This window comes from Camarhynchus parvulus, chromosome 12 (assembly GCF_901933205.1).
Source record: "Camarhynchus parvulus chromosome 12, STF_HiC, whole genome shotgun sequence".
Lineage (NCBI taxonomy): Eukaryota > Metazoa > Chordata > Aves > Passeriformes > Thraupidae > Camarhynchus > Camarhynchus parvulus.
Window position 1 is genome coordinate 19,638,039 of NC_044582.1, and position 11,817 is coordinate 19,649,855.

Here is an 11,817-nt window from a genome sequence, read left to right on the forward strand (position 1 = left end):
TATTTTTCCCCTCCATCTATTATACCATTAACAATTAATTTTCTTGTTCCTTTTTTGGCCATCCTTTCCCCTGAGTTGAGGGTGGCTCAGCCAGTTTCCCTGGCAGCCCCCACAGCCTGTCCCCCCTCTCTGGGGGCAGATGGGGCCATGGGGGCTCTCCAGCCCCAGAGCAAGGGACACATCTCTGTCCCTGCAGGCAGACACGTCCAGCTGTCCCCTCTTGTCTTGGACATGCCCAGGAAGCCACAGCTGCGCTGTGCACTCAGCTGCTGCTTACACCCACCCCGAGCAGTGTGGTGGGGGCTCTTCCATCCTCTGCCTCCCCTGGCACCTGCCCTGGCACCTCAGAGGGCTCAGCCCTGCCAGGGCTGGGCAGGGCCCTGGTGGCATTTCCAGCCCCCCATCCCCATCCTGCAGTGCCACCTCAGGGGGCTCAGCCCTGTCACAGCTCAGGCAGGGCCTTGGTGGCATTTCCAGCCCCCATCCCCGTGCTGCAGTGCCATCCCCTGGCACGGTGCCCATCCCAGCACATCCCCCAGCCCTGAGCTCAGGCTGCTCAGCCCCTCTGCAGGGCTGGCAGGTCCTGCTGAAGGTCCGGGTGTGCTCTGGAGAGCCCAGAGCCCTCCTGCCCATCGGTTCCTGCTCACGGGGTGAGCTCACCGTCGCCACCAGCTGCCCTGCAGCCCCACAGACGGGCTTGGCAGAGGCAGAGGTCTTTCAAAAAGCTTTAATTTGTTCACCAAGACTGTCCAGCCACATCTGAGCCTCTGCCATGCCATGGCTGGAGCAGGGGCCTGCTGTGACAGCCACTCCTGATTTACAGAGCACAGTCAGGGCAAGTTATGAATATTAATTCCCTTAGTTCTGCCATAAATAGTCCCAGCAAGCAGTACCCATAAAAATACAAACAGTGCAGTGTTAACTCCTGGAAAGCCCCAGCACAGACCTGCAAGAGGCTCCCAGCAGGGCCCAGCCCCGTGGGGTCACTGAGCAGCTTCACCCCAGCAGGACCAGCTCTGGCTCTGGTGTGCTCAAAGGGCACCAAAACCTGTTGGTTTTCCCAGCCCTCAGCAGCTTGCCTTGCACCTAAAGCGTTTCATCTCCTGGAACACAGCCTGGCACACAGAGCAGTTGCACCCACCCCAGAGACCCCAGGGAGCCAAATTCCATCTCAGGCACAGACAGGAGGCACAGGAGGAGGAGCTGTGCCAGGCCTGGGCACAGGCACGTCCTGCCCTGATCCCAGAGAGGCACCCATGCACAGAGAGCACCCCAGAGGGCAGTGCCCACACAGGCAGCCCCCAGAGACACGGGGATTGCCACTGCCACCAGCCCTGGCAGGCCCCAGGGGCAGCCTCCTGTGCCTGGCACCCTCTGCCATGGATGCTCATTGTGTGAACAAGGACAGCCCCAGCTGAAACCCCCAAAGCCTGTCTGCAAGGTAAGGGCAATGAGACAAAATAAACAGTATTTTTTCTATTTCTCCCTTTTTTCCTGCACAGAGCAATCAGTAATTTTATACATCAAATACATGTTTATATTAAATTGAATTTCCCTTCTCCATCTAATAAGCCTGTAGGCACCTTCCACCACACAGATCTTCTTGGACACTGCTGAAATCACCTGGTTCCTGCAACATTGCAAATGGGTTTGTGTGCCCTGTTTGCATTAAAACACCACAAATTAGGTCCTGGGTGCTGGCCATGCTCCAATGGACATGAGAGCATCCGCATTCCTGCAGAGTTACAGTGCTTCCTCCACAGACTGGATTTATATCCACATCCAAACCAAATAAATCATCAACCACAGCCCCTAAACCAGCTCACTTATCACACCAAGTGTGAATAATGAAATGTCATAATATTTGCCCAAGACACGTGGTTTGTTTGCTTTCAATAAATAAAGTCTAGAAGGGAAAAAAAAAAAAAAAGTAGAGGTAATGCTTCCTCTTGGTGTTGGTCATTGCTGGGAGTGGGAACGGCCTCTGGGCAGGGGGAGCCAAGGCAGAAAGGGGAGAAGAGCCCAGCTGGAGCCAAGGTAGCTCCCTCTGCTCAGCATCCCCAGGGAAGGCTGCACGACCCAGGGCAGCTCAGATGGGCTCAGCCCCAGGCTCAGCTCAGCCCAGCCAGGCACAGCTCAGCCGGGCACAGCCCCACTGCACAGCCTCCCAAGGGGAGCAGGGCACTGTGGCAGGGCACTGCAGATGCTGCAGGGCTCCATTCCTCCCAGAGCAGCTCCTGCAGCCACACATCCCACCCAGGGCAGCTCCTGCAGCCGCACATCCCACCCAGGGCAGCTCCTGCAGCCGCACATCCCACCCAGGGCAGCTCCTGCAGCCGCACATCCCACCCAGGGCAGCTCCTGCAGCCGCACATCCCACCCAGGGCAGCTCCTGCAGCCGCACATCCCACCCAGGGCAGCTCCTGCAGCCGCACCATCCCACCCAGGGCAGTTGCACCGTCCCACCAGCACCTGCAGCGCACATCCCACCCAGGGCAGCTCCTGCAGCCGCACATCCCACCCAGGGCAGCTCCTGCAGCCGCACATCCCACCCAGGGCAGCTCCTGCAGCCGCACATCCCACCCAGGGCAGCTCTTGCAGCCCCATATCCCACCCAGGGCTCCAGGACACCCTGTCTGACGGAGGGCACTCAGGCAGCTCTCTCACTGCTGCTGTATTTACTTGGTGCCTGCAGCCCTGGTCACCAGCAGCTGTCAGCGTGCCAAGCTGGGATCTCAGGTGCTCACAAACTCTGCCTTTGGTTACAGTACCCCCCTTGGCACACTGGGGCCAATGCTGCCCTCAGGGACCCCCAGCCCAGCTCCAGTGCCACAGGCACAGCCTGGCCTCTGCCTGAGCTCCACAGCTGCTCTTTGGGGAGGGAGGGGGCTCAGCAGCCTCACTGGAGCCTGAGCCCAGCCCAGCACTCAGCTTTGACAGGCAGTGCCACAGAGAACCACAGCAGCTCAGGGAGAGCAGGATGGGGAAGAGCAGCTGAAAGATCTGCATGCAAAGCTCCGGGTGCTAGAAATAGGATCTCTGTTCTCTGCTGGGTTATTAGGAGACTCATCCTGCTCCAGGGCTTGAAAGGATTGTATTTGCAGGCATTTGGAGCCTCCTGGCCGCGCCACAGCCAAGGAATGTCCAACCCCTCTGCGCATCTCGGCCACGGGGCAGGGCACACAGGGCAGGCAGGGCACACAGGGCAGGCTGGGCACACAGGGCAGGCTGGGCACACAGGCTCCCTCCCTCCTGACCTTAAACCTGTGCTACAAAACCTTGTTTATGCTCATTCCCTTCTCAGGGAAGCACTTTTAACCACCTGGTTTCCCCCTACACCCAGTGCAGCTGGGTAGGAGCCTTCCCTGAGCCGTGCTGGGCTCCTGGCAGTGCCCCTGGCACCTGGGACAGGGAAAGCATCATTGGACTGCTGCCTCTCTGGACTCAGGAGAAAACAAACACCACCAGGATGAGCCACAGCCAGAGGCAGGCTGGGAGCCCTGCTCCAACCAGCAGCACAACTGGTTAACTCTGATTATCTCAGAATACCCTGCTGGTTATGTCAAGGGATAAATCAAGGCAAGACTGTCTCTTGATAAGGAAAAGCCAAGTGAGGCTATTTTAAAATGAAAATGCAGAGGAATTCAGAGTGCCAGTGAGAGAGAAGAGCTGAGATTAGGAGGTGACACAAACACAAGCTGCAAGAGGCCTCTCCAGAGCTGTCCTGCACCTTCGGCAGAGGAGCAGCAGCACCCCAGGAGCTGCCCACAGCTGGATTCAGCCGAGCAGCCCTGGCAGTACCCAGGGCAGGGCAGTGAAGCACCCGGCTTGGCTGGGGCTGGTGAGACCCCACTGCTGGAGGCACCCCCAGCCCTGCTGAGCCTCAGCACCACCAGCCACAGGGGTGGCAGCTCCTCAGCACCAGCTCCATCCCCACACCCAGCAGGACAGACACTTGCCCAGCCTTTGGAACCAGCTTAGCCCAGAGGCAGAAGGTCCTGTGGGACAGGGAATGGGCTCAGCCCCTGCCTGAGGGGCTGCACAACAGAGAAGCAGCTGCAGGTGGGTCCTGTGGCACCCAGGTGCCATCAAACAGCCCTTGGGTGCCTCAGAGGGCTCCATCTCCTCTCAGCTCACCTGAGGCACCAACAGCCCCTGGTGTGACCCATAAGAAAGTTGCCCAGAGCAAAAAGAAGCTCAGAGGTCAGATGAAGACAAAAGGAAGAGCTGTTGATCGTGGACCATGGGATGAAATGCAGCCTCAAGGGGTGTCACAGCTGACCTACACTGTGGGGCTTCAGAGGAAATAAAGAGCCCAGAAAAAAGCACAAACAAAGAAGGATTTCCACAAGCACAGCCCAGACCCTGCCCCATGGGCTCAGCCCCCAGCATCCCGCCAGGATCCCCAGCTCCTCTCCAGCTCTTACAGCGAGAGCAGGATGCAGAGATTGGTGGTTGTGTATCACAGGGGCATGAATCTGATATTCATAGACTTTCTCTCTGTTTTAAAGGGCAAGACTCCTTGTATAGAAACAAACTAGGACAACAGCTTGAATGATAAATCACCCTTCTTCTGTACTTCCTCTGTGAAATTTAATTTTAATCAATATTAGACATGACAGAGCTCCTGCTCAAACTCCTATTTGCCAGCCCTGATTTCCACTGCCTCTGCAGGGCTAATGCCAACACATCCCTGCCCTCGGCAGCCTCTGTGCCACCAGTCCCGGAGGGCTCAGGGACCACCCAAGCACAGGAGCCCCGTGCCCCTCGTGGGGCCAGGACACTGCCCAAGGCAAGACTCACACCCAGGGCTCTGGCACAAACCCAGCCAAGCTGGAGCCCTCAGAGATGCTAACAGGGAGGAGAGCCACACTCCCAATTTCTCCTTCTTTACTATTCCTTCATTGCAGTTCTGGTCTGCTCATTTTCACAGGAACTTTGATCTCAGTGGGCTTTATTTCTGCTTTATTCTTCTCTGCTCAAGAGAAGTAAATCTATTTTTCTTGCTGGTCCTAGCAGCAGGTTATTTACCTGACTTCTAGCAGGCTTCCAGGCCTCCAGCCCCAGTCCTGACAATCTGCTCCCATGAGCAGCACTGTCCTGAGAGCACTCAGGGGGCTGCTCAGGCTGGGGACAGTGCTCACTGCCTGTTCCTGCAGAGGCCACGTGTCGCCAGGATTCTTAACAAATGTTCTCACAGCGAAAGGTTCGGATTTCAGTGAAAAACCTTCCCTGGCATCCATCTGGGGGCAGATCTGTGCAGCAGACGGAGCAGAGCAGCGCTGAGCAGTGTCCCCTGCCCTCCCCTGCCCCGCGTGTGCGCCCCTCTGCTTTCACACCGCGTCCACAGCCTGCAAGTACTGGGAATACGTTTATTTATAGCAGCTGCAGCGCCAGGAGCCCTCCCGTGCCTCAGGAGACATTCACGGCCTGCTGCTGCCGCTGCCCGGGTGCGCGGGGCGCTGACACCGGGCCGGGGACACGTGAACGGGCCGGGACACCCGAACCGAGCCGGGACACCGGGGCCGGGACACCGGGGGACACCCGAACCGAGCCGGGACACCGGGGCCGGGACACCGGAGTGGGGACACATGGAGCACCACGCGGGGCCGGGACACCGGGGCACAAAATCGGTGCCCTGCAGTGCCAGCCATGCCCGGGGGCTCTGCAGGGGCACCTCCACACCCAGCCCCTGCCTGGGCACCTCCAGCCCCCCCTTGGAGCTGCCAGTGCCCTTGCTACCCCTTTCTGTAAAGGGCTTTTTTCACAAAACCATCACTTTTAAACAAATGCTCAGATCAGAAAGGCAGGAGCTCACAGGAGACGCTGAGGAGGATTAGCAAAGTACAGCCCAGATTAAATAAATATTAACCAAGTATTCCTGGAGGAGATATTCCAACCACTATCTGTGGGTTGGTCTTGGATTTCCTCGAGTTTCTGTGGGTGCGAAGCTGAGGAGCCCAGGCTGGCACCACAAGCCTTCTCCTGGGCTCTGAACGGCCCCTGAGGAGCTCTGGCCGGCCCAGGACAGGGAAGCATCTCCGGGTGATATTTACAGACACAATTCCTGAATCCCCCAGCTGCTTCATTTACAGATTCACAAACAACTATTTCTTTTAGGCTTTGGGGGACTTTTGCCCCAATTTGGGCACTGTTTCTCCCACACGGGGATAAGATCCCAGCAGCACAGCTGGGCTGGGGGCTGCACAGCCGCCCCGGCCCTGGCTCAAAGGCCCCCACCGCCCACACACATGCCATCCCCCTGAGGCCGCAGCACAGGGGCCGGCCCAGAAAAGCCCCTTTAAGGGACACTTCAGGGCGGCCTCGGGAGCCGGGACATTAATTTTAGCCTGGAGCAGTGCCAGGGGCACGGGCAGCTGCTGCGGGCGGGGCCCTGTCCCCGTCCCTGTCGCTGTCCCCAGCGGGCCCAGTCCCGCCCAGCCATGGCCGAGGAGCACGGGGAGCTGGAGGAGCGGATCATCATCAAGGACCAGCACACCAAGGAGATCGACCTGGTCAACAGAGACCCCAAGCACATCAACGAGGACGTGGTGAAGGTAGGGCTGTGCCCCCGCAGCAGCGATCGGGTTTGGGGTCACAGCTCGGGGTGTGCTCGGCTGCACTCAGCCCGTGCTCCGTGTCCCTGTGGCCCCGGCAGGGCTGGGGAGGTGACAGCCCCGCTGGCCGGGTGCAAGCCTGGCTCCAGCTAATGCCACATTTCCCATTCCTTCAATGGGCTCTCCCGTTTCATTGTGGAGTGAAAATTTATGGAGCACCTTCCTTTGCATCAGCAAACTGGCAGCCAAAAAGAATACAGAAATTAAATATCGCCAATTTAAGGGGATATTGGGAAAAGGCTGCTGGCCTTGGAGACACCACAGTGCCAGTGCCTATTGTTTGAGGTGTGTTGTGGTGTTTGTGGAAGGTTGCTCTCCCCAGGGCAGCCCAGAGGTGCAGCGCCCCCAGTTCCCTCCCCCTGTTTCTGACCAAGAGGAATTCCCATTCTAACTCTTGGGCTTCCTCTAGACTCCCTTAGAACTGCAAATAAAATTTGTCTCTGTTAGCAAAGATAATTCCAGCCCAAGGAAGAACAGGAGGAGGTGGAAGGGTTTTGTTAAAACTGTGTTTGTGACTGTCACAGAAGGGACAGCGGGCACAGAGCTTCTCACACGGGCTTTGTTATAGGCTGTGACCTTGACAGCACCGCTGAAACACAAACCTCAATTTGGGCATGAAAACACCATTGCAGCTGCAGCCATGGTGTGGTCAAATGGGATGAGCTGTGACAGTGACAGCCATCGCTGGGCTCCCTGCTGGCACCGTGACACCTGCCCTGACAGCTCCTGGCACCTCAGCATCACCTCCAACACCCGTGCCGCTCCGTGCAGTGCATCCCACTGCCCTGGCCTGGGGTTGGAGAGGTGCCAGCCCAGGGGAGCCCCATCTGCCAGGGCAGCAGGGACCAGCAGAGCCCTCAGCCCGCTCACCCAGGGCAGGCAGTGCTTTGGGGCTCCCCAGCAGCAGCAGCCACGCCTGGGTGACCATGCCAGCAGTGTCCCAGCCATCCCAGGGCCCCACCAGCCGCTCTCTGCCTTTCCCACTCCAGACTCTCCAAAGCCTGGCGAGACCTTCCAGGCTCACCCACTCCCGTGGCCACGCTGCTGCTCCAGCATTCAGAGCTCAGCACTCAGAGCTCAGCATTCCTGCACCTTAAAATAGCCCGGGAGGGCCGGGGAGGGAGGGCAGAGGCAGCCCGGGCAGGGCACAGCTCACCGTGCTCTGTCCCTGTCCCAGGAGAGCCCAGGCACATCCCAGCAGGCAGGGCACAGCAGCAGGAGGGCTCTGGGGGCACGGGCAGCAAGAGCTGCAGTGCCCACGGGAGGAGGGGCTCACCTGGATAAACATCCTGAGCACCACAGAGCAGCAGCCAGAGTTTGGGATCAGGTCACAGAAGTGGCACTGCCCACAGAGCCTGTCACAAAGCTCCTCTGAGCACAGCACCAGAGCAGGGCATGGCTCACTGGGTGAGGCTTTCCCAGCCCAAAGGGTTCCGCGGTTCTATAAAGGAGCAGTACCTGCACGTGCTGCTCCCTGAGCACCTGCAGCAGGATCCAGACTCAGCCTGAGCCTCCCCTGCTCCTCCAGGCCCATTCCCAGTGTGGTGGCAGCAGAAGGAGCAATGGGCCAGAGCCTCTGCTTTCATATCCCACTGCTCCCTGCATCAATTGGTCCCTGATGAGCTCGTCAGGCAGTTGGGCACTAACCTGGGCCAGTCCCCAGCACACCTGGGCTTCCTAGGGGCTGCTGATGGCACCTCAGGGCCAGCTCTCAGGGCTGCTGTCTCCTCATTGTCAATACTTCTGCCAGCACCTCCTGCTCACTCCAGGAAATTAAAGATGACACAGAGTGATTTTGTGATCCAAGTGCTTCCAAAAGCAGAATGAATATTGTTATTTAACACGAATGTACAGACACGTCAGCTGCCGATGGGGAGGCCAGGCTGGTTTTCAAGACAAATAGCTCAGCTCATATATTCCCTGGAAGTGAGTTACACCCCAAGGGGATCTCAAGTGGAGTTTTGGGGAGTGTGTGTCACTCAGAGACACTCCCAGTGCCTGCACAAATGGCAAGGGCAGGGCTGAGCCCCAGCTCCCTTCCCCAGGAGGAACATGGACAGACTGCACTGAGCACCTCATCCTGTGGGTATAAATAAATAATCCATAAATCCAGAGGGCTGCTGGGTCTTTATTAGCACAAACACCTTCCTGCCGAGTGGGCAGCCACGTCCCTGAATGCTAAAAAAGGGCAGGAATGGGCTCTGGCTGCCTCTGCAGCCAACACTCCCACGCACAGCTCCTGTTCCAAGGGCTCCTGCCTGGCCTCACCTGTCTCCCCAGATCAGGGGCTGGGACAGGGTCTGTGTGCCCCCCGTGCTGGGGCCTCAGGCATGGGCTGAGCCACCCCTGCTGCGCACAGGCTGTGGCTGGGCAGTGCTGGGAGCCCTGAGCCCTCTCCCAGCTCTGCAGGGCTGTCCCTGCCCGGGCTGCAGGGATCCCAGTGGGGACACTGTGCCCACTCTCCCCAGGCCCCGCCATTTGGGATCTGCTCTCCCCTCGTGCTCACACCAGGGCCTTTGCTGACCCCCAGACCTCCCTGTGTCCTCTGCTCTCCCCCAGGTGGATTTTGAGGATGTGATAGCTGAGCCCGTGGGCACCTACAGCTTCGACGGCGTCTGGAAAAGCAGCTACACCACCTTCACCGTCAGCAAGTACTGGTGCTACCGGCTGCTCTCCGCCCTGCTGGGCATCCCCCTGGCCGTCCTCTGGGGCTTCCTCTTCGCCCTCATCTCCTTCTGCCACATCTGGGCTGTGGTGCCCTGCATCAAGAGCTACCTGATCGAGATCCAGTGTGTCAGCCGCATCTACTCGCTGTGCATCCACACCTTCTGTGACCCGCTCTTCGAGGCGCTCGCCAAGATCTGCAGCAACATCCGAGTTGCTGTCCAGAAGGAGACTTAGGTCCTGGCAGCTGCCCCAACACCCTCACACAGCCCCCTCTGTGCAGGCTGCCTGCCCTCGGGCACACGGACACCCCTGTCCAGTGAGGGACCCACACATGGACACCCCAGGGAGGAACCTGCCCAAGGACACCCCTGTCCAATGAGGAACCCAGACATGGACAGCCCAGTGAGGGACCTGCCCAAGGACACCTGTCTCCAGTGAGGGGCCCGCACAGGGACCCTGTGGCACAGGAACCCGTGGCAGGACCCGCAGCAGAGCTGGCTCTCAGGGATGCTCTCTGCTCACAGAGACAGGCCAGGCTGCTCCTTACTCCACCCAAAGCCAGAAGCCTCAGGAGAAGGAAGCCCATCATGGCGCAGGAAACAGCCCAGAGGTCTCTGTGCCCTGCAGGCCCCCAGAGCTCCTGTGAGGGACAGCAGCACCTCCTGGAGCACAGCCCTGGGCACAGCCCTGTCTGTCCATGGGCTGTCTGTCCACAGGTGCTGGGCAAGCGCTGGGGCTGCAGAGCTGCTGCTGGCCCCTGCCCAAAGCCTGCCTGGCCCTGCATCCCTTGGGGCTGGGCTGCTGCTGACAGAAACTCCCCCACAGGAGTTATTGTTTGTGGCAAACAATTGCTGTGGTGGGAGCTTCTGCATTAAACCGCTGCACAAAGCTTTTAGGGATAGAATAGCTAAACCAAACGCTTTTCATGCCTACTTGCATTTCAGCCAAGCTGTGAGAGCCAGAGCAGTCCATGCATGACATGTTGTGTCTGCTCCCAGAGCGTGAGCTGATCCTGGGCCAGCTGCAAACCCGCCCCTGGCACTGCGATGCTCAATTATGTAATTAATTGTAGAGCATCGTCAAGTGCCGTGGGCAGGGTCCAGGGCAGGACAGCACGGTGGGAGCCAGCCCTGAGCATGGCCAGGGGGACAGGGAGCCTTGGGGAACCCCAACCAAGAGACAAGCTGGGCTCTGAGCAAAGCCTAGCTTGGTTTCTCAGGCAATCTCCATGAGACACGCGTTCAGTCAGCTCCAGCCACACGGGGTGTGCATCCCACAGGCCAAGGCTGTCCCTCTGCCCCGATGGACTGGGAGAGCAGAGGAGGGAGCCTCTGCCAGGACCCTGCTGCTCTGGCTGCAGGGAGAGAGGAGCCAGGGGCGAGAGGTGCAGCTCAGAGCTGTTTCCTCCCCTGTACAGTCAATAAACTGCTCAGTCCCTCTTCCACCGAGCTGCACTTTCACTTTGAGGCCCTTGAATGCTCTTTTGGCTCCAGCCTTAAGTGCTTTGCTGAACCAGGGCCCAGGAGGTCTCCTTGTTCAGAGGCTGCTCTCAATTGTCTCCATGTGCGCCTTCCCCTTGGATTCCAACAAAGACTTGGAGCCAAAGACTTCTCTAGTGCCACGCCAAGGACGAGAAAGAGCCAGGGTTTCTGCTGGAGCTCTTCCAAGGGCTTGGGATTGTATACTGCTGTTATTCCATAGCAATGTGGTACCCAAGCTCCAGCAACATCAGGGCCCAAGAAGGATGGAGTAATTAAAAAAAAAAAGATATTTAGGTAATTATAGGGAGGTGGGGGAAAGTCTCAAAAAAACCCTTCATTTTTTGGTGAGAATAAAAATAATTAAAATCAGTCGTATAATGGGCTTATACTACTTGGTGGTGGTGGTGGTGGTGTTGTTCTAATAGTTCACTGCCTGAACCCAAAAAAGCCTGAAATGCTGATGTCCCCACCACATTGCTCCCTGGGCTCCCAACACCTGGGCACACCTGTCAGCCCCTCTGTTCCACTTTTTGCCCTCCTGGAAAGCTCTTGGCAGGGCATTCACTGGGGCACTCCCCAGCTGCTCTCGCTGCTCCGCCTCTGCCGCAGCCTGGGGCTGCTGCCGGAGCTCAGCCACGGCCCCTCTGGGCTGCAGCACCTCCGGGCGTGGGGCATGGCCCTGCCTGACCCCCAGACACCTCCAGAAATGGCAGCTGGGGCTGAAGGGAAATCCTATGAGTCCCAAAGCTCCCTCCCTTCTCCGTGCCTCCATCCCAGTAACATCCACGGCTCCCGTTCCTCCCTGGCCGGGGAGGCACCTCAGACTCTCCAGAAAGGAACACCCCTCCTTCCTTGCTTGGTGCAGGAGGTTGTGGCTCTCAAGGACAAGGAAGGTGAATGTGGGCAGAAAATGCTCCACGGTGTCCTGAGGATTTCAGCCAGTCAGCAAATGTGCTGAGAGCTCACTTGGAGCTCCCACAACAAAAAAAAAACTCAAAGGAATGTCAGGATAGGAAAGGTGCAAATGGACCTGCTGGCCACAGTGAAGAAAT

The 11,817-nt window shown here is 58.3% G+C and overlaps 1 protein-coding gene across 1 annotated transcript; it reads left to right on the forward strand.

The window, feature by feature from the left end:
- The first annotated feature begins 6,361 nt into the window (after window positions 1-6,361).
- Window positions 6,362-11,042, forward strand: CAV3 (caveolin 3). The gene is made up of 2 exons (XM_030956703.1): window positions 6,362-6,557; window positions 9,177-11,042. The coding sequence occupies exons 1-2, from the start codon at window positions 6,444-6,446 to the stop codon at window positions 9,516-9,518; spliced, it is 456 nt and encodes a 151-aa protein (XP_030812563.1). The 5' UTR covers window positions 6,362-6,443; the 3' UTR covers window positions 9,519-11,042.
- Window positions 11,043-11,817: the final 775 nt, after the last annotated feature.